This window comes from Diabrotica undecimpunctata, chromosome 7 (genome assembly GCF_040954645.1).
Source record: "Diabrotica undecimpunctata isolate CICGRU chromosome 7, icDiaUnde3, whole genome shotgun sequence".
NCBI classification, from domain to species: domain Eukaryota; kingdom Metazoa; phylum Arthropoda; class Insecta; order Coleoptera; family Chrysomelidae; genus Diabrotica; species Diabrotica undecimpunctata.
This window is the reverse complement of record NC_092809.1, coordinates 125,760,804-125,783,857: the sequence shown is the minus strand read 5'-3', so window position 1 is coordinate 125,783,857 and position 23,054 is coordinate 125,760,804. Positions and strand designations below refer to the sequence as shown.

General features: G+C 33.3%; 2 protein-coding genes across 2 annotated transcripts in view; one reads left to right on the top strand and one right to left on the bottom strand.

The window, feature by feature from the left end:
- BicC (protein bicaudal C) overlaps positions 1-23,054 on the bottom strand; it is a 635,428-nt gene that overhangs the window by 502,684 nt on the left and 109,690 nt on the right. The gene's annotated exons all lie outside the window — the stretch shown is intronic.
- LOC140445785 (general vesicular transport factor p115-like) lies at positions 396-20,188 on the top strand. The gene is made up of 6 exons (XM_072538128.1): positions 396-601; positions 657-1,605; positions 4,630-5,013; positions 9,308-9,522; positions 12,118-12,552; positions 19,739-20,188. The coding sequence occupies exons 1-6, from the start codon at positions 524-526 to the stop codon at positions 20,087-20,089; spliced, it is 2,412 nt and encodes an 803-aa protein (XP_072394229.1). The 5' UTR covers positions 396-523; the 3' UTR covers positions 20,090-20,188.

The following is a 23,054-nucleotide window of genomic DNA, read 5'->3' as shown; positions in this document are numbered from 1 at the left end:
TTATCTTAAGAAATCTATATTTTTAAACAATTTTATGTTTGCTATGTTTTTATATATGTTATAACCTATTGAATTTAACAATATTTAAAAATTAGTGAACATCCCTATTCAGGCCTATTCCCAACAAACTAGTAAACTGTATAATATATCTAAACCTAGTACATATCTTTTTCCCATAAAGTATAGTTATACAAATTATAATTGACATATTAAAATATAGGATAATCTCTTAGAATATAAAATCGGTCCTTTTATATTTAAGTATCAACGGAATAAAGACATATATTATAAAAATTATTAATTATCCTACAAGTTGGATGCTTCATCACGTCCATTGAAAACAGAAACGTCATCAAAATTTAATTGTCAGTTTTGACATTGACAGTAGGCGTTGTGACTGTGACCTGTGACACATGTATAGTAAATATGAATATGTGATGTGTTGATTTTAGGTTTGATTTGGAATTGAATAATAAAATGTATAAAGTTATGACTGTACCGCTGTAAAAATTTAAACAAAAAAATGGAATATTTTAGAAGTGGACTTAAATCTGTCTTAGGTACAACAACGCCTGGAAATCAGCCCACAGATGCAGAAATAGTAAGAACACAACATCAATAAAATGCAATATGTTTGTCAATCAATTTTCTTGTAGGTTGAAAGATTATTTAGTCGAGTTAGTACGTCTACATTACTGGAAGATAGAAGAGATGCTTGTAGAGCTATTAAAGCCCTTTCCAAGAAAAATAGACTGGAAGTTGGGGCTCAGGGTCTAGACATATTGAGACAAGTATTAGAACTGGACAGGAGTGACTGTGAAATAGTAGGATATTGTTTGGATACCTTATGCAATATAACGTCAAAAGAAACATTTGAAGAGGAAAATGAAAACCTAAATAGACAAATTAATGTAGGAGAACAATTTACAGAAATGTTCCTTAAAAATTCTGAAAATGTGACATTAATTTTAGGATTTATGGAAGAATACGATTTTAGGGTAAGATGGCCAGCTGTAAGATTAATGACATCCTTAGTAGCATCTAAACCAAAAGATGTCCAGGATATCATACTAGTCAGCCCCATGGGTGTATCAAAGCTGATGGATTTGTTGTTAGAGAATCGGGAGGTTATTAGAAATGATGCATTATTGTTGTTAATTAATTTAACCAAATCTAATACCAATATGCAAAAAATAGTTGCATTTGAAAATGCATTTGATAGACTATTTGATATAATAAGAGGTGAAGGTTGGACTGATGGAGGTATTGTAGTAGAAGATGGGTTACTACTAATGCTGAATCTTTTAAGAAATAATAATAGTAATATCAACTTCTTCCAAGAAGGTTCTTATCTACAAAGAATTGCACCAATGTTTGAATTGCCTCCAAATTTGGAGGAAATTGGTTGGACTCCACAGAAAGTGTCTAATTTTCTTTGTGTCCTGCAATTGGTGCGCACTGTTGTATCTCCAAATAATTCTGCACAAATTATCACTGCTTGTCAGAAAACTTTAAGAAACACTAATTTATTAGAAGCTTTGTGCAACATTTTAATGGCAAATGGAGTACCTGCTGATATCCTTACAGAAACTATCAACACAGTAGGTTAGTATATTGAACTTTTTTCAGTGAAATAAAATAATGCATAAGTACAGCTGTAGTACCTTTTATTATTAGAAAATTTGTAGACAGAATAATAAAGAAATTTGTAAGAGTAAAGTAAAATTTTCTTTTGGGGTTTTGGTTTTAAATTGTTAAAATAAGTTTCTTTTTCTTTTATATCTGCATTGAATATTTCTAAATGCACCTTCAGATTATGGATATGTTTATATAGTTATTGAATTTAACTTTTTTTCCTGATGACAAACATTCTTCACCTAACATTTAGGTTTTCAGACTGTACTGCTGACTATGTTGTATAATATATTTCTTGCTTATTTTCAAAGTATATGTAAGTAATTATTGACTAAATATAAAAAAACTAACTTTTTATCAAATTGTACAGAACAACCTTTTTAATTGTATTCATGCCAACTTTTGAATTATGAAAAAGATTTTATCTATGAGCAATAGAAGTTATTCTAAAGGTTTATAAGCTAAAAGTGACAGTAATTATACAACAGAATTTTTTATTAATAAAAATTTACTGTTTTGGGACATATTGATAGTATCTCTTTAACTTCCATGTGGTACTTGCAGAAGTACCATATGTTGATTATTTTTTGTGTTACGAGCCCTAAGAACTTTATGTTGGAACAAGCAGTTATTTTGCGAATATAATGCTAATTTAGCAAAATTCTTTTATTTAATTTTTTTTAATTGTAAATATGAAATTAACATTTTTTATGATGTATAGAATTATTTCTGTGGCTTAATTATATATTTTATATTGATTACTATTTAATTAATTGTTTTAATTTTATCAGCCTGGCACAGAGAAGGCTTTGAAATCAAACATACGGGTAGAGTGTGTTGTCAACAATAATTGTCACCCGTCATTTAAGTATGAATAAAGACAACTGTCAGTTTTATTACAAGTAAAATATAATTATGACACATAAACCCTACTGATCCAAAAGTTTGAGAAATTATTATTCATCAATACCATGAAGGGAAAACAATGTGTGAAATACACTGTGTTTAATATAATTAAAAAATGTGGTGAAACTGCCAGTATTGATGTTTGCAGCAAAAGCTCAGGCCATCCAAAACTCGTTTCTCAAAGCAATATAAAGCATTTAATGAGAATACACTAGTCGAGAAGAAGAAATACACTACAAGAAGTAACTGCTAGAAGGAATAGAGAAACTGGGATGAATGTTTCCAGAGAATTATGTGATAAATATATCTACAAAAGCGGTATTAGTTTTTATAAAGTATGTTTCATAGGTTCTTCTTTGAGATATAAATTTTCTATTTTTTGATTTATTCGAGTAGGCCAAAGAAAAACCATTGCTGATGGAAACTCAAAAAAGGAGTCGTTGCGTTTTGGCTAAATCAAAACTTTCGTGGACAAACATATCTGGGACAAAGTTATCAGTAACAGCGAAAGCAAATTTGATGTCTGCTCGGGAGATTATCGAAAGCATGTGATTCGGGAAAAAACAGAAGCATTCCATAAGGATTTTCTCAAAAAAACTGTAAAGTTTCCACAGGGCATCATGATGTGGGGTTGTATGTCGGCCAAACAGTTGGGAACTTTACATTTTATTGGGGTCATAGTAAACACAGCCAAATATCAAGATATCCTTGAATATTCGTTTCTACCAAGTGTTGCAAAGTTATATTCATCTGGAGATTTTATCTTTCAACTGGACAGAGCCTCATGCCGTATGGCTAAATCTAACAAAAAATCAATGGGATAACATGACATTAAAGTTTCGTCACATCCTTCTAGTAGCCCAGATCTTAATCCAATAGACACTTTGACACAAAATGAAACAACACTCAGCATATTTTACTACAACTACATGCTAAATTACAAGAAATATGGGATAATTTCACCCCTGAATTCTGTGAAGGCCTAGTTGATACAATCCCTAATAGAGTTATCAATTTTTATTTTAATTTGTTAAAAACCTCTTGTTCCAATATTTAGTTGTCAGCATTTTTTGGCTATCAAACACTCAATTAAATAGTAATCAACATAAAATATATAATTAAACTGTAATAATAATTCCATACATCATAAACAATGTTGTTAATTTCATATTTACAATAAAAAAAAATTATAATAAAAGAATTTCGGTAAATTGGTATTTTATTCGCAAAATAACTGCTTGTTCCATATAGTTGTTAGGGCTTGTATTGCAAAAAAAAAACATTTTTTGGATAAAAAATTAGAATAACATTTAAACTATTTGATGAATCCCTCTGAAATTTTGAGGGTTTATTAATCACAAGATGCATCTCTTGCTGCCTTAATAAAGGTGTACGTTTTATGAAACATAAACTATTAATGATATTGTCTTGTTTTTTGGAGCAACAAATTAATTTTACAACTTCTAATATATGCAATTTTAAATCTTTTACAGTTTCATACCTGTTTAGCGGTAAGAATAAAATCAAAAAACTGCATTTTTGGTACTTAATTGTTAATAATTTTAAAAACAATATCAAAACCTTTGCAGAAACTATAGGTTTTCTATATGTTTTATATGACTTGGAAAATATCCAAATACCTGGATAATTTCCAAGTCCTTAAAATGGTTTTTTACTTATTTCTCTGAGATATAAGAAAATGCTAACAGTGTGTCTCAAGAATACCACCATGAGGATAACATTCAGCAGGACAATATATAAGGAGCAATTGCTAAGAAAGACTACATTGCAAAGAATGCTAGTGGAAGAAGTATATCTAAAATTTCATTTAACAGTTATAAGATCATGCATTAGCCCAATTTCAGTACTTTTTGTTTTCGGTATGACTAGCAATTACTAACTAAACGACAACTGAAATTATTTTTCAATTAATATTTAAAAATATTGTGCCACCTGTAAAACTACATACTTTTGTTCATATAAAACTATCAATAAAATGAGTAACCATGTTTTCGCCTAAAGTTGGCTATATATTTGTATTAGTAGACACCTTCACTTCATATTGTACTAAATGATTTACTCTTTTAGGAGAAGTAATCAGAGGAAATTTAACAAATCAAGAATACTTCACAAACGTATTAGCACCCTCCAATCCGCCTCGCCCAGCCATAGTAGTTCTATTAATGTCCATGGTCAATGAGAAGCAGCCTTTTACACTAAGATGTGCGGTGCTATATTGCTTTGAATGTTTTTTGTTTAAGAATGAGATTGGGCAAGAATTAGTGGTTCAAACTTTGCTGCCTAGCAACACTGCAGCTTCTAATCTTAGTATGGGACAAATATTGTGTAGTGGTTTGTTCAGTAAGGATCATTTGAGTAATTGGTTTTCCGCTGTGGCCTTGTCTCACTGCCTCATCGAAAATCCAGCTCAGAAGGAACAGTTACTCAGAGTTTTATTAGCTACTAGTTTAGGTAAGTCCATACATGGAACCAAAAATATGCTTACATTAAGCACATACAATATTTCACGATATTTTATTTTTGAGTTTGAATGCTAAACAAACTAAATTGCCAATAGTATTCATGTATTTGAGTTTATTTTATTTAACTTTTGTGAATTTATTCTTGACATGTGCTAAAATAAAATTTTTAAATGTTTTCCAATAGCAATTAGACAAATGAGAAGTTTTTATGTAATAAAATTTATCTAATAAAATATAAAAATCAGTCTTTTTAGATATAAACTGGTTCTCATTTTGCTTTCTTATTAAAAAAAATAATAAATTATCATACGAGTTGTTCAGGTACCTCTAGTATGTTGTTCCAATGATACTCTTCAGTAAAATACCTTTCCCACCATTGCATCTTCCTCACTTCTGATTACATGCCTAATCTATTTGGGCGTGACTCCAAGTTGTATCATCTATGCGACAAACTTTGCTCTTTTAGTCTTCCATTTAAGCAGTTTTTGATCATTATGTGTGAGTGACCACATTTCAGCTCTGTATGCTAAAACTGATCTTATTGGTGTTCTATACACAGTCACCTTATTTAAAAAGGAGGCACGGCAGTCTAGCGCTTTGTCTTCCATTGTTGTTAATCCGTTTTGTAACAGAAGGACCTTGAGGTGTTGTTCTGGCTATACTATATGTGGGTGTAAGTATTAGTTCCGTTACTTTAAGGGCATTTGGAATTCTACCATAGTCTGGAACAGCTTCTGTCTATCTACTGAATTATAAGCTGCCTTAAAGTTCACAAATATATGGTGGGTGTGGACTTCAAATTCTAAGGTTTTCTCAAGAATTTGTCTCACTGTCAAAATTTGATTAGTTGTTGATTTATTAGATTGAAAGCTTCCTATGATTTGTTCAGCATAAGGGAGCATTTTCCTGTATAGTACATTCGATAGTATCTTATATTCCATGTTAAGGAGTATAATACCTCTATAGCTGTCATATACCATCATGTCCCGTTCTTGTGAAGTGGGTATATTATACCTGATTTTCAGTCCACAGGTGTTTCCATAGTATACTACTCATCATTTCTTCTAGTCTTATTAGATTTCGGTGAAATATTTTCCCATATTTTCAGTGTGAATTGCCTCTTATATTTAGCCCTGTGTTCCTCTATGCATGGATTTTCATCCATTCTTGGTAGTAGTAATACCATCAGGGTAGTATTTTGTGCTTTTTGCGCCGTGGCCCTTTTTGGAGTTTTATAAACGGGCTGTGAGTTTTGTCCTGACTAGGAAGTGATCTGAGTCTATATTAGCTCCTCTACATACTTATATATCCAATATGTTAGAGAAATGCCCACTGTCGATAAGTATATGGTTCATTTGGTTTTTTGTTAGACCATCTGTATGTTTTTGTGTGGACACATGTGCTTGCTACCACCATTCCTAATGATGCTGCAAGATTAATCAGGCGTCTGCTATTTTGGTTGCTGACTGTGTGGAGACTGTGCTTGCCAGTAGTTGGGCAGTAGATTGTTTCTTGACAGACTTTTGCATTGAACTCACCTATAATAATTTTTATATCGTTCTTTTGGCAGAGTTTAATGTCTGAAAGAGTTCTCCAATTTCTCCTAGAATAGATCTTTCTTATCATCTCTTTTATCTTCAGTGGATGCATGGATATTTATCATGCTGTCATTGAAGAACCTTGTACTTAGGGAGTCAAAACCTATGAACATAGATTTCAATCATTTATTGAGTAAGAATCCCATGCCAAAAATGTAATCAGTTTTTATTAAGGTACCACATAAAAATAGCTCTAGAATAGTACAGAATTTTGTTTCTAAACTAATTATAATTTTTAGATGCTTTATATCAAAATATAAAGGTAAACAAGATACACATATGTACAGATTATTATATATATATATATATATATATATATATATATATATATATATATATATATATATAAGGTTCGTGAACTCCTAAGTGGAGCATAGAGCTTCAGTGAAAACGCGCCATCGGGTTCTATTTTGCGCTAAGGCCTTCACCTCATTCCAAGACTTTCCTTGGCCTCTTATCTCATCCATGATGGATCTTCTCCAAGTTTGTACTGGGCGACCTCTTTTTCTTTTCCCTTGGGGATTCCACTCTAGGGCAGTCTTTGCGATACTGCAACTATTTTTTCGGAGTGTGTGACCGATCCAACCCCTCTTTCTGGACTTAATTTCATTTTGTACCCTCTTTTGTTCGGTCAGGTGTAGCAGATCGTCGTTTCTGATGGTGTTAGGCCAGAATATACGAACAATTCTTCGTAGACATTTGTTAACAAAGACCTGCAGTTTGTCTGTGAGGGTGTTTGTCACTTTCCAGGTTTCACATCCGTAGAGTAGAACAGACATGACATTTGATCGGAATATTCGGATCTTTGTCCTTGTAGTATACTCGCCAGATCTCCAAACAGGGTTGAGCGTGCTGAAAGCTTGTTGAGCTTTTCGTATCCTCATACGAATATCGTCTTCTGTACCTCCGTTTTCTGTTATGACACTTCCAAGATACGTAAAGTTTTCCACATTTTCAATCTGCATATTGTCGATAGTAAATAGCGTGTTGTTCCTTGCATTTATTCTCATGGACTTGGTTTTACTAATATTAGTAAAACCAAGTATAGACTATTATGGGAGGAAAATTCAGGTTTAATTGTAATATCAAAGAAGGTTAAATCAAATCATTTGATGACTTTTTTTATTTTGGTTTTGAAAAATTAAACTGTTTTAAACGAATTGAAAATGTAAAACTGACGTATATGCTAACTACTTATCTATTTGAATGTATAAAACTGTGTCAAATTATAATAACTATCAGTTTGTTACTATTTATGAATATCATTAATTAAAAAAGGAAAGTCATGTAAATAATTGTATTTTTTGTCAACTTTATTTAGATATCTACAAAGTGCTTCATATCTCATGTGCAATATATTACTCGTATGTAGATAAGACAATAATTATAGTCTAAGATCCCACATCAAGATCACTACGTTCATAATGTAGTTAATCAAACTCACATTTTTATATACATACATTTAAAATTAGGAGAATACATTGATAATAGGTTGCCAGTCAAAAAGTGGCCGCAATTATTTTTAATTCAACTAATAAAAATTTTTGAACAAAAATTTTATATCGTTCATTTATTTTTTAAACTAAAATACGCTGCTCATGACGTGTATGCGTGTATCACTTGTCAGGCCAGTGTCGTTGTGCGCTAACTTTATTTTACTTTATCTTTGATACCTCGCGTTTTTAACAGTTGGCAACCCTAATTTGCAACCATTTTTTTCTTAGGCATTCGTATATCATTATATTAAAAAAAAATTTATTTAAAAAATAAATGAACGAAATAAAATTTTTGTTCAAAAATTAATTAAGTAGTATTAATCGAATTAAAAATATTTGCGGCCACTTTTTTACTGGCAACCTATTATCAATGTATTCTCCTAATTTTAAATGTATGTACAAATGTGCGTATGTGATGTATGTATGTGAGTTTCATTAAGTACATTATGAATGTAGTGATCCTGCATTGGGATCTTGTACTAATAGTTCCTGAAAAATCTAACTACGGGCCGAAGCTCGTGCACAGATGGATACCCACCAAAAGGAGATCCAAGAAAAGACCAAAAACAGAAAGGAATACAAAGGGCAATGAGGGAGAGAAATCTGTAGCCTGGTGGTTGAAAAAGTAGAAGAGTCCCCTGCGAATTTTCTACTGCTGCACCTAGGCCTCCTTAAGTTTTTGCCACTTCTCTATATCTTGTGTCCTTTTTATCCAGTTTCTAGCAATTCTGTGTATGTCGTCGGTCCATCTGCTGGGGGCCTATCCCCCTATATGTAGGTATATATATACACGGCGGAAAAATGTTATCCAAAAAATTAATTTACATGATGATATCCATTGTATACATTACATTACATACTTATTGTCGTTTAATTTATCATCAGAACACAAAAGTGTTACACAGGAAATGTGTCGCAATTAAAAAGTACCAGAATGTTTCTGATTCTATTTTTAATGGTGGAGTAACTACCAAGTTTCTACACTACTTTCCTATATAGTCTTCTATACCAAGTTGGTATAGAAGAATTTCTGGCGATCATTATTATACCAATAAGTTAAAATACATTTTTTTCTTGACACTTTGGATAAAAACAAATCATACAAGTCTGCATTTTTATATAAATTCAAGCTTAGATAGTGAAATGCTGTTTTTCAAATATATACATATGATTAAATATTTATTTTTAGGATCTCAGCCTGTTAGTTTACTTCACCAATGTGCGGTATATTTACAACATACGAGTAAATTACAAGCAAAACTTGGAGTGTTAATGCTGCTAGCACAGTGGATGTCACATTCATCAGAAGCTGTTAAAATCTTTTTAAATGTTCCTGGATCTATGGCCTATCTTACTGCGCAAACGTCCGCTAGCGAGTTTGATAATAATGAAGAACTCCTCCAGGTAAATTTGACAATAACAAAGCCTAATGATGATTGGAAACATTTGCTCTATTTCTTGTTTTCTTCCATTGTAAGTTATGATGTGTTGCTAATATCTGTCTACCCAACAGACGGAGTTATCACGTGAATACCATGTGAACTCATGAAATATTATAATCATTCCCGCAAACAGTCAAACTAGTCAGAATTCGTGGCAAACAGTTGATCAGTGAGAGAACAATAATACTGTCATTAGTGCTATCCTCCCTACTCGCGCTGGTCGACTATTCGTTCATAGTTTCGGACGGTCTGGCCGCTTGTTCGAAGAAACCTATTGATACCGCCATTTTCTCATTAAACCAGTGACGTACCAGAAAAATAAAATAAAAAGTTATTATACAGACAAAAATTTAAATGAACGATTATTTTATAAAAACATGTTATGTACATCGTAATAAAAAAAAATGTAAATTTCAATAGGATTAATTGGGAGCGTTATAAAAGCTTGAGATACCGCTAAAATGTAAGTAACGCAAGCTTGACTGTACGGGAAATATATATAGCGTTAATTTTAAACACTTTTTAACATTTGACGTAGAAGTGGACAATACAATTTTAAAATATAACTTTAAAATATAACCTCAATCTGACACTATAACTTAAATTTTTAATGCAATACAAAAATAATAGAAGCTCCTTAAAAAGTAAACAATAAAACCTGGAAGTGTCTTTAACAAATGGGGAGAAATGGGAACCAAAATACTATATAGGCTAACTTTAGGCAATGTGGACATTATACACATGTAAATTTAAATGTGTAGGTGATGGTAGCTTACCCCATTTGTACAACATATACGCAACTACGCAACATCGACCATGTTGAGTTCTGATGCTTTTAAGTGTCTTAAGTGCCAGGTCTTACGTGGTAGGTCAAATCCAGGAGGTGTTTCTGTGATGCAAGGTATAACTGTATTTGGTTGAGGTTCCGACCATTCATGGATCCATTTGGTGATCATGTTGAACTCGGTAGCTGCAGCTAATTCTGCTGTTTGTATTGGAGATTTTCTGGAGCGCAGTCGACCTTGGTTTGCATCTTTTATATAGTTATGAATCGGCAGCGCCATGTTGCTAAGGATCTTGTTATATTCTTTGGTCAGCAGATTGGTAGCCAATGGGTTGGTTTAGGTTTGATTACTCCAGCTATCATTCTGATGCTGTTATTGAGCTGGATATCAATCTTTTGAACGTAAGTACTGTTGATCCATATTGGTATGCAATATTTAGCTATAGAATAAACAAGAGCTAAGCCTGAAGACGTGAGTCTGGATAACGATGCCTCCATTTTGTGCCGCAGAGCTTCTGAATTATGTTATTTTTTATTTTTAGTTTTTTAGCAACTGTACTTAAATGTTTTCTAAAGCTTACCGTTCTGCCCAAAACCATGCCTAGGTATTTTGGATGTTTATTGTGGTTGAGTCATGTGTTATCAAAAGAACGTTAAGTAGTATTCTGGACTTCATATTGCTGTTTAGGTGAAAGTAGGTTACTTCAGTTTTAGAGGCATTGGGGCAAAGTCTTCATTTTTGAAAGTAACGTTCCATAATTGCTAGGTCTTCCGTCAGAATCTCTGCAGCTTCTTTTGTGATTTTCTTGTTGTTAATAAAACCCAGTCATCAGCATAGCCAAACTTTGTTGATGTTGTCGGTATGTCTGCGATATAAAGGCTATAAAGCAATATTGCGAGTACCGAGCCTTGTGGTAGACTATTTTTGAGTTTTCTGGGGGTGCTTATTTCGGATCCCATAGTTACTTGAAATACTTTGTCGGTGAGCATATTTTCTATTAGTCTAGCGGTGAATTTGCAAGGCAGAGTACGTAAGAGTCTATAAATCATTCCTTCTGGTCAGACTGTGTTGAAAGCTGCAGATCATTGGTCTGGTTCTCTGGTCCTACTGGACTAAATTTTCTCTTTATTTTTTTAAACCGAGGTAGGTAACAACAAAACAAAGCAGTTAATACTAAGGGATGTAGAAACCTTTTCTTATGTCATTTATTTATTTAAAATATAATTATATTAAATAAATAAAAAATAAATAAAATATTAATTTTTATTTATAAACATTTTTTCCATATACTCTTATTAAATTTGACCAAATCGCCTAAACGTAGTATGAAATAAAGTTTCACGAGCCATATTCAGAAGATCAAACCCACCTATAATCATCCACGAGATGATTGTGGTGGCACAGCAAAGGTGAGACAATATTCCTCAAGAAGAGATTGACAATCGTATCCTTGCAATGCCAAGCCGGGTCAATTCATGCCTCGAGAACAGAATATTGATGCTGCTATTTTTTTTAGATAATTAGGAATTTTAATAGAGTTTTGGGATCTTATTTCGCTTTTATTATTTTTTCCCACGCAAAACCTATGTATCTAAAAAATATATAAATAACTTAGTACTAGAATAACGAATTCCATATAAAAAATAAAAAAGAATTATTTTTATTATCTGATAAATTTTGAAGGTCCCAGGTATTTGACACTGTCTATTTCTATGTTCATGTTTTGAAATATTTTATTAATTTTAATTAATCAATTTTATCGCATTTTTTAGGGCCTTTGTGCATTCCTGATGGGTCTGTGTGTCCTATATAACGACAATTCAGTACAAAATTACTCGAAGGAAAACTTAAGTCAACTAGTAGAGAAACGTGTCGGAATAGATACATACTGCAAAAAATTAGTCGAAATATCCAGACACGAAGTATACGCCAAGGCAGCCAAGCAACCCCAAATTAAGGCTAAACATTCCAGCGAACTTTTATTGGAGTTCGAATTTTGTAAATTATTAAAATCTCTGGAAGGAGTTATTATCCAAGCGTTAGGCGTTCAGCGAGATCTTTCCAATGGTATGTCAGAATTGAGCCTGAATGAGCACGAGAATGCGTTGTTGCTGCAATATAAAGAACTTATTCGGGATCAGGACAAGAAGTTACAAGAGAGTCAGAAGACCATTAATAATTTGCAGAAGTCAATTCAAGATCTAGAGGTAAAATATTTTTGCTTGGTATAAACTATTTGTTCAACATATATATATAATATACATATATATATATATATATAGTATACATATATATATATATATATATATATATATATATATAGTATACATATATATATATAGTATACATATATATATATATATATATATATATATATATATATATATATATATATATATATATATATATATATATATATATATATTCCAAATATATTTCTATTTTCTTATAATTGGTTGATTCTTTCTGGATAGTCATTCACCTTCTTCTAATACGAAGTTGTGCCGTTTATCGCTTTCGTTCGTCGGATAAAACTTACCTTTCAGATAGTGGGCTTGCGTATATTTCGTTTTAAGCGTCATTTTACCTTCAGCCTTATTCAATTCGAGGACACCGCCAGGGGAAGTGGTTACATTGGCGAGGTCTAGAAAAAATCCAGCCATCTGTTTAACAATAGTTATTCTCTAAATTACTAAAATGGACCCACAAAACCCTTGACTATTGGCACTCAGCTAACCTTTATACAGCGAGATTGGAGTGGATTCGATTGATATTAAGTCGAAAAATAGGAAATTATTACCAAGCGCCAGTTAGATTAACCTCTGTGTCAATCATAGGACAAATACTATTCTATTCTAATTAGCCTTCTTCGGTCCATCTTTGGACATAGGCCTCCCCAATCCTTTTCCATTCTTATCTGTCTGTCGCTACAGACATCCATCTAGAGCCCACGTGCTTCTTGATATCATCTGCCCATCTCATTTGGGGCCTTCCTCTGCTTCGTTGATATTCCCACGGTCTCCAACTTTTTGTTCCATCGGTCTTCTTTTTGTCTTATATTGTGTTCGGCAAATCTCCATTTCAATTTTGCAACTTCTTGTCTAACATCCCTCACTTTTGTTTTCTCTCTTATCCACTCGTTTCTCTTTTTATCCATTAGTCTTGTGTGCAGTATTTATCTTTCCATTGCTCTTTGGGTTTTTATGATTTTGTCCATGTTTGCTTTTGTAAATGTCCACGTTTGGGAACCATAAGTGAGAACAGGGAGTACGCATTGATTGTATACTTTGGTCTTAAGATGCTGTGAATATCTTTTGTTTTTAAGAATGTAGCTTAGTTTGCCAAATGCCGCCCATGCCAGTCTGACTCGTCTTTTTATCTCTGCTATTTGGTTTTCTTTGTTAAGTTTCATAGTTTGACCCAGATATATATAATAACTTGTTTTATTTCATCTTGTCGGATCCTTCATTGTGGTGTCTTCATCTGTATTTGTTATGATTTTGATCTTGCTGTAATTCATATTAAGGCCTATCTTTCCATCTTCTACGTCCAGTTCTTTCATCATTTCAAATAATTCTTCTTGTTTATCGGTTATCAATGCGATGTCATCAGCGTACCTTAGATGGTTCAAGCATTGTCCACAAATTTTTATACCTTTTTCTTCCCATTCTAATCTTTTAAAAATATCTTCCAGAGCCTGATTGAAAAGTTTCGGTGACATTGTGTCACCCTGTCTCGCGCCTCTATTTATTTGTATTAATTTTGTTCCTTCATATACTTTAATTGTTGTTTTGGCTTCCCTATATATATTGGCTATTAGTTCCCTATATCTGTTAATCAAAGAACTTTTCACTGCCCAATGTTCGACACTGTCGAAAGCCTTTTCGAAATCTATGAACGCTATATATAGAGGAATGTGGTATTCATCTGCTCGTTCTGTAAGTATTTTCATACTTAGTAAATGGTCACTTGTGCTGAATCCCTTTCTAAAACAAACTTGTTCTTTCGACTGGTATCCGTCGAATTTTAGGACAAATACTAGTCAAACTAATCTAACAAGTCTGACTATTGACTTATCGTTCCGTTTTATTTGATTATGAGAAGAGCCCCCATATCCAAACTGTTGTTTAGTCCCTAACCTTACTCTACTGTACTGTACTGTAGACAGTACAAAAAATTTTGTTTTGTTTTCCATATTTTTTCCATTTAATAGAGGGCGCCAAATTCAAGACGAAAAAAAATTATTCGTCTATGGCCGACAGTTAATGTCCGGATTGACAAGCCTGAAATAAAAAACTTAAACGGCATTTTAAAAAAGAAGGTTCCGCACATACGAATTTATTTCCATTATTAAAAAATAATGTTGGCCTAATTTATGTAAATTCGCATGTAAGATATGTTATGAATATTCATTCAAATCGGTCCAGCCAATACGGAGATTAACTGTCTGCTGTGTGAAAAAAAGTGATTTCGAGAAAAACGCATTTAAAGTTTTTTCTCGTATTATTTTTTGATTTTTATTAAAAACTAGTGACTTTGCCTGTCGTAATAAACCAAGTAAATATAAAGTATGATCTGGTGCGCTTCTGACTTACTTGACATCATGTTTTTTACTATACCCTGTATATATATATATATATATATATATATATATATATATATATATACATTATATGTACTATAACTCTCACGTCATTTGATTTGATGTGTCATATGCTAGTATTAGGCTAGTTGTTTATTTTGTCAGAGGCCTTCTTCAGGTAAATAAAGCAAATTTGTATTCATAGTGCCCTATGATATCTCGTATGTCGCTATACGTTCATTAATAATGAAGACACTGTGTAGTATCCTTTTGGTCGCCTTGTTTGGTTTTTCTATCTTAATATATTCGTTATATCCTTCACTTTCATTTAAAGCAACACACGCTCCAATCGAACCAGTAAAAAAGCAGATATTATGTAATGTCCTTTTGGCAATGCCGCAATGTGTGTTTTTTCTGTCTCAACATAATCGCTACCCCCTCTCCTTTCCAATGATGTATCATACGTCTTAATCCAACGAACTATTCTACCCACCACAAAACGCTCAAAAAATGAGCAGAGTCAACCTTAGCATTTTCTTATGAGATTTTACGTGGGAAAGGAAGCAGAAATGGTATAGCAGGCTTTTTACAGCTATAGCTTTTACCCAATTTCTTTTACTTTTACTTCTTTTTACTTTATTTAATTTTATTTAGTTTTATTTTATTTTATCTTGGTAAAACGTTTATTAAACGTCATTTTATATTTATAGTAAGTGTATATGTGTGTCTAATCCAATAACGTATAATAAATATATATTATACGTCATTGATCTTACCTTACAATTACAGTAACCTATATTTTTTAGCAATTTAGCGAAAAAATCAATTGCTGTGAAGTAGTAAAATTTCCGATTAAAAATATTTGAATCATCAATTTGGAGAGTGAATTAGGAATATATAATAAATTGTTGTTTCAAGAACAAAATATGATCGAAATGTCAGATGTTGGTAGTTCAGATTTCTTTCTTAGGTGGCGTAGTTACCTTACTGGACAAACCGTGTGACTTGTCATCGTAACCTTTTATATAAATAGATATCGAGTTTGATCTTTTGAGATTGATTAATCTGCTCTTCCTGGACCATATAGTAATCATAAGTAAAGGCTTGTTCTTCCTCTTGCTGAGCATCTTTTCGCTCATCATGCTCATCAAACTCTAGGGGCAATTCTTTTTCTCGATTTTGAAGCTATTTTCTTGTGGCATTTTAAAGTAATTACTATTTTAATAGGAATAAGCCACAATTAAAGATTAAAATAAGTTTATTGACGTTTCAATTTCCACTTCGGAAATCGTCATTAATAATTTATTAATGTTTCTATTTTGAGAAAGATTTCCTAAGTGGAAATTGAAACGTCAATAAACTTACTTTAACCTTCAATTGTGGCGTATTTCTATTAAAATAGTCATTACTTTTCTCGATTTATTTGCATCTCTTCTTGGTCGGCTGTTGTTAAACACACATCGGAAACAGAAGTCGTTTTACACAAACAAGAAGTACAATCCATCAGTACACAAAAAAATCTAAACCATTACGACCAACGCCGAGCAAGCGCATGACGAAAACCACGTGCCGGTTGATTTCTAATGCTTTATAGATCACGTTGCATTAATTTATTTGTCAGTCACCAGATTCGACATTGATTTTGAAAGTAAGACCGCCAATACTGGTTTTGGAAAATTCAGTATTTTTGTCGCACGTTTTACACTTCAGCATAGTCGATATTTTCCGAAAACGTAAAAGCGATAATACAATAATTACTGTACTTTCATCTATTTAACCGCAAGATCAGTTTTGTTTGATATTTTTTGGCGGATGCACCAGTAAACGATATTCAGCGCTATGTTGGTTTCTATGATCTTCTTGTACTGCTCCTTTTTTTGTTTTTGTAGTTTTACTCGCTTTTCTGTAAGGTGTAGGTATTTTTCCGTTACATTATACTTGTAAATGACCAAATAACTACTGCAAACACGACTGAAAGATGAAAATATTATACTCTGTTATGTCATTACTAACGGTTTAAGGAGTTGAAATACGAAAAAAAAAATCTTTTTAAACCAAAAGTGTACCTTAAACTCTACTATTGATTCTCTTAGCCCTTTTTTATCATAAAACCCTTTCCTAATACTGGATTCTTTCCACCAGTGTTAAAGAATACTGTATCTTCTATTTCTAGTATATCATTTCCCTCTGTTTCGTTTCCTGCAATGCCAATATGTCAAATTGGAACTTTTGATTTTTCTAGCTAGGTGTTTTAGTTGTTCTCCCTTCTCAGTTGTTCCTCTTGCATATTATGTTCCTAAAAGTAAATGTTCCTTCCGACATGCATTCTTGGGTTTTTATCCGATTTTAACTTCTTTCATCTTTTTTCTGTTTTCCCATTACCCATATCCTTTTCCTGTGCCTGTTTTGTGAAGAGAATAAGATGGGTCGATGTGGTCGCCAACATGTCTAGAAGATTTAGAAGAAGTTTTGTCAACGTTTTTCCTTTGGTTTTTTAACTCATTGAACCTAACCTAACCTCATATTTGTCGAGTTCGTTCTTGATCTGTATAATGAGCTTTTCTATTGTTTCCTTGCTTTCTTTTAGTTCTTTTCTTATTTCTTGTCGTTGCTTATCATTTATATGAATTGATAAATCTTTGTTACTTCATTTTTTACCTTGACTTTTAGTTGCTGTTCTTGGGATCGTCCTACTCTTTCTGAACAGTTCAGATCCTTCTTTGCTGTTTTTATATATTTCCTTCCTTTTGAACTCCCTTCTGAATGTATGTCATTACTGTGTATATATCATTCCTTTTCCAAATATTTTTCCATTTTTTTCACTTTTGGAGAATGCAAACAGGTCTTTGATGTTTTAATTTTAGAGTTTTCTCTGCTCCAAAATCTGCTATTTTGTTTGCTTACATACTCATTTAAGTGAAGGTGAGCTTCATCAGAGAAGGAAAAGTTGCCGAACCGCTCGAAGATTATATCGACTAAGGATTTTCTTAAAATGAATTAATTTTCTTTTATTGCTTGTACCAAATTCGGCGCAAAGGCGTTCGTGATATCGCAAAAGCGTCTAAACCCTTGCGCGTGAAACGCCTCAAGTTAAAAACGTGTCTGGCACAGACATGTTTCCTTACTTCTTGTTCTCTTCGCGGCTCTTGCTTCGTAATTGCTTTGATTGTTTTTGATTAATATTATATAATTAATAATATTTAATATACTAAACCAGGGATCTTAAAATAGACCCGAGGAGATTTGCAAACTGATCACTGGCCTATCTGCACACCGTCGCAAGTAAATGGTTGCAAATCGCTAAGGTTGGATAGTTTAAAAGAATAATCCAAGTCCGAATGCAAATAAAGAAGCAGAGTTGGGGACCATTTCAGATATAACCGGAAATAGCACATACTCACAAATATTTTCATTAACAAGTTCACTATTTCGGGTATATTACGTATATACGTAAGATACCCGATATATCATTTAAATTTTAAAGCAATTTGCTTAAAATAATATTGGAATTTAATAGATTACCACGTAAACAAGGAGTGTAACAGTTAACAGGCAATCTTCCATATTACATACAAGCGCCTTATGGTAAAAAAGCTGGTGATGAGTTTACCGATCTCCAAAGGATGCTGGTGATCAGTTTGCTATATCTCTGAGGGTCTAATAATTTTTTGGGGGTTATAAAGTGATGAGTTTGTACACGTCCGAATTTTTTAACCCATGATATGATTATATTAACACTTTGACACTGACTAATATTGTGACTGGTAATGCGATCGAAATAGACGGTGAGTAGCGGCATAAGAAAACTTGTTTTGTGAACTAAATTACTAATAAACAAACTTAGAATACTGATACACTATGTGACTCGAAGGCATCATTGCTTAGTCCTGCTGGGTTATGGGCGCCGTCGTTTATGGAGATAAGAAACACAAGAAAATAGACACAAAGAAACAAAAAAGAAAAGGAAAGAGAACAATTATTCAAAAAAGGGAGCCATTGTTTAATATTTGAATCCAAAAAAAACAGATGCAAAAATGAGATATGTGAAGAAACAAAAAGTACAAAGAAGACAAAGACAAAGAAGATAATTATAACAATAACTTACCCTTTTTAAATGGATTATCAGACAAGTAGAATCGATGTTTACATCCTGCTTTGAAAATGGAAAACGAAGAGAATTGAGAATGTGGACTATTTTATACATAAAATTTACATGGATAATCAGAACTCTGCTTGGCCTAACGGTTTTACCGTGAATATTTTACATAGAATATTTGCAAACAAACCATAACGGCATTTTATAATAATACTAAAGCGATACCTTTTAAGAAAATCATCGAAAGTGGACGAAAATAATTATTTATTTAACGGATGTTTTTTTTTCGATCCTGGATGGTCAAAATATCATACTCAACAACATCATCAACCTGTATGTGTCCACTGCTGGACATAGGTCTCCCTCAGCTCTTTCTATCTGTCTCTGTCTTGTGCGGCTTGCATCCAGTTTTCGCTAACGCGCTTCAGGTTGTCAGTTCATCTGGTTGGTGGGCATCCTCAGTTCCGTAGTCCTTCTTGTCTTGGTTTACACTCGGCAATTTTTTTGATCAAAATATATCGGAAATTTTTTATTAACACGGCTTGAATAATTTCCTGAGAAGTACTTATTTCGAAATGTACTGAGTGTTATGCAAAACTTAGTAAAATAAACGAAGTTTAGAGAAAATGTAACAAAAGTGGAAACATTTATGGCCAGTCTTTTACAGTAATTTTTAAATTTTGAGTTTACAGTTACTTACCTGCATTATTTTTAGGCACAAATAAAAGAATTGCACGAAACCAGTACCCAATTGACTGACCAAAACACACTATTGAAAGCTCAACTCGCAGTTAACCCTAGTAGTAAATCAAGTCTCGAAACTAACGAATTACCGCCACCAGCTCCCGATGTTCACCTTTTAGAAAAAATTAAGAAACTCGAAGCCGAAAACGCCGAAAAAGATGAAGAACTCGAACGAGTCAGAAAGGACCAGGACGATTTGTTAGAAGTTTTGACAGACCAGGATTTGAAATTGAACAGTTTTAAGCAGCGATTAAGAGAATTAGGAGAGACTGTAGAAGATCCAGATTCAGATAATAATTCAGAAAATGAAAATGAGTCGTGATTTTTTATATTATTTATATTTTTTAATGAACTGTATATTAAAATCAAATTTAAATATTTCGGATGTTATATTCCAAAAAGTAATATATTTATTCGGAAACGATAAAGCTATTATTATTTACATACTACGGTATAGTCAGAAGTAGGAGTATTTCGGTCAGATGGCGCTAACATTAGTGGTAGGTACCACAATTGTGGTAGGTACCACAATTTTTCGACCGAAAAAGCTTTTTGGTTCGTAAATCGAACGCATATTAGTCGTAAAATAAATTAGTTTAATAATAATAAGTTAATATAAAATATAAAGTTATTCCGAGTAAAAGTCTCTAATGTGTCACTTTTCTGCACTAGATCCATCCAAATTCTTAACTATATACACTAAGGAAGAGAGCTCTTTAGATATTATGCCTTAAACGTATTTGGAAGTTACCCTGCCTACCAACTAAAACCACCCTCAGCTACACAGGCGCGGCTAGTCTTGTTTACACCGTCCTAACACGCATACGGAGCTTCATTTTCTACTGTTTTTGCTTTTAATGTTTATGTCTGCTGTCGTTCCCTTAAAGGATCTCTTTCCTTTTTATTATTCCAGTTATTGCTCCCATGATTTCTTTGAATTCATTTTCTCCTCTTCCCGCCACTTCCATTATGTTATTCGCCCTAACTTCTCCCCCCTTTCGTATAGCTCCGCCCTCTCGTTTGTAAACCTTTTGCAATCGAACACACACTGTTCCACCGTGTCGTTTACCCCGCACTTGCCGTCTTCTTGCTTCCATATATTTACCATGTAGGCTCTGAAAGAGTCGTACCCCGCAAGGAACTATGTGAAGAAGTAGTTAATCTTCCTATGGCCGTGTCCTCTCCCATGTTCGGTATGAGTGTTCTTGTCCATTCAGCCCTATGTTCGTTTTCCCATTAAGCGCAAATTTAAATTACCACCAATCGAATTCAAGGAATTATTTAATGGAGACTTAAAAGATTGGCTTCCCTTTCGGTCGCGGTTCAAAGTGGTGCATCCGTCAATTGATTTGGACGATAAGATAGCTTATTTGGGATAAGGTACTGTAGATACTAGTAAGGCGATCCAGACGATTAGTGGATAGTTTTCTTGCAGTTGCCGACAATTCATTATCATCATCATCAGCCCATAGTCGTCCACTGCTGAACATAGGCCTCTTCGAAAAACCTCCATTTAGATCTATCTCGCGCTGCTGCAATCCAGTTGGTGCAAATCCTCTTTATGTCGCCAGTCCATCTTGTGGGTGATCTTCCCGGGTTTCCTCTATCCGCTCTCGGTCTCCACTCCAAGATTTTTTTGGTCCACCTATTATCCTTCATTCTAGCGACGTGTCCTGCCCACCTCCATTTAATTTTGGCTATGTGTTTTATAATGTCTTCTACACCACTTTTTCTACGGATTTCTTCGTTTCTTGCCCTATCTCGCAACGTTATGCCTAACAATGATCTTTCCATTCTACGTTGCGTCACTTGTAGTTTTCGTGTAGATGTCTTTGTTAGGGTAAGGGGTAAGGGTCTCTGCGCCATATGTAAGGACAGGCAGGACACACTGATTAAAGGCTCTTCTTTTTAAGCTGAAAGGTATATCACCTTTAAAAATATCACGCAGTCTTCCATATACTGCCCATCCCGGTGTTATTCTTCTTAGCAGCTCAGCAGTTTGATTATCTCTGCTAATTTTTACCGTATGTCCAAGGTATATGTAGCTGTCAACAATTTCAATTTCGACGTATTCTACCCTTAAAGGATGGCTCGGAACTAAATTAGTCATCATTTTTGTCTTTTGGTAGTTAATATTTAGACCTACTTTACGTGCTGCATAGCTGAGTTCATTCAACATATCACTGGCAGCCTTTAGGTCATCTGAAATCAGAACAATATCATCTGCGAATCGTAGATGACTAAGCATCTCACCATCAATATTTATTCCTTTACTTTCCCATTCCAGTGACTTCAAAGCATGTTCAAGTATAGTAATGAACAACTTAGGCGACATAGTATCTCCCTGTCGAATACCTCTTCTAAAATGTATCTTATTGGTAGGACCGTGCAGATTTATAGTTGTTGTAGCATTTCTGTATATATTTTCTATAATATTGGTGTACCTATGATCAATTCGACACTCTTCCAATGCCTTTAGAAGTGTGGGTAGTTCGATAGTATCAAACGCTTTATGGAAGTCTATAAATGTTAGAACTAGAAATCTATTGTATTCAATTGATTTTTCAATCAAGACTTTTATGCACTGTAGGTGGTCATTTGTACCGTAGTTGGGGCGAAAACAAGCCTGTTATCTTCGCTGATATAGCTCAAATTTTGCTTCCAATCGATTGGTTATTATTCTGGTGTACAGTTTGTATAAATGGTTGAGTAGAGAAATTGGCCTGTAATTCTCTAGGTTCATGTTGTCACCCTTTTTATGCAGAAGAATTGTAATGGAGTTATTCCAAGCTATAGGAATTTTTTGACTATACAAGCAGAGATTGAAGAGGTCTCGTATTTGTTCAGAAGAGAAGTTACGCCAAGTTTTATAGCTTCTGTAACTATTCCATCATCTCCTGGCGCCTTGTTGTTTTTCATTTTTTTGAGTGCATATTGTATCTCATCTTGAGTAATTTCTGGAATGTCCTCAGATCCCTGGTTTTGAACCTTTTGTCTACCGTCCTCATTTACGTTATTGTTAATTTGGTTTGTGTATAATATAGTGTAGAATTCTTCGACTATTTCAAGTATTTTCTGTCTGTCTGTTGTTACTTCACCCTCTTTATTCCTAAGCTGGAAAATTTCTTTTCTACTTGTCGCCATTTTTCGTCTCATTACCTTCAGCTCCTGTTTTGCTCTATAGTGTGTACGATTTTTTTATGTTTAAATTTCCTAATATCTCTTTTCACAGGTTTCGATATGTCTTTATTGAGTGCCCGAATGGTTTGTGGGTCAATGTCCCTTTC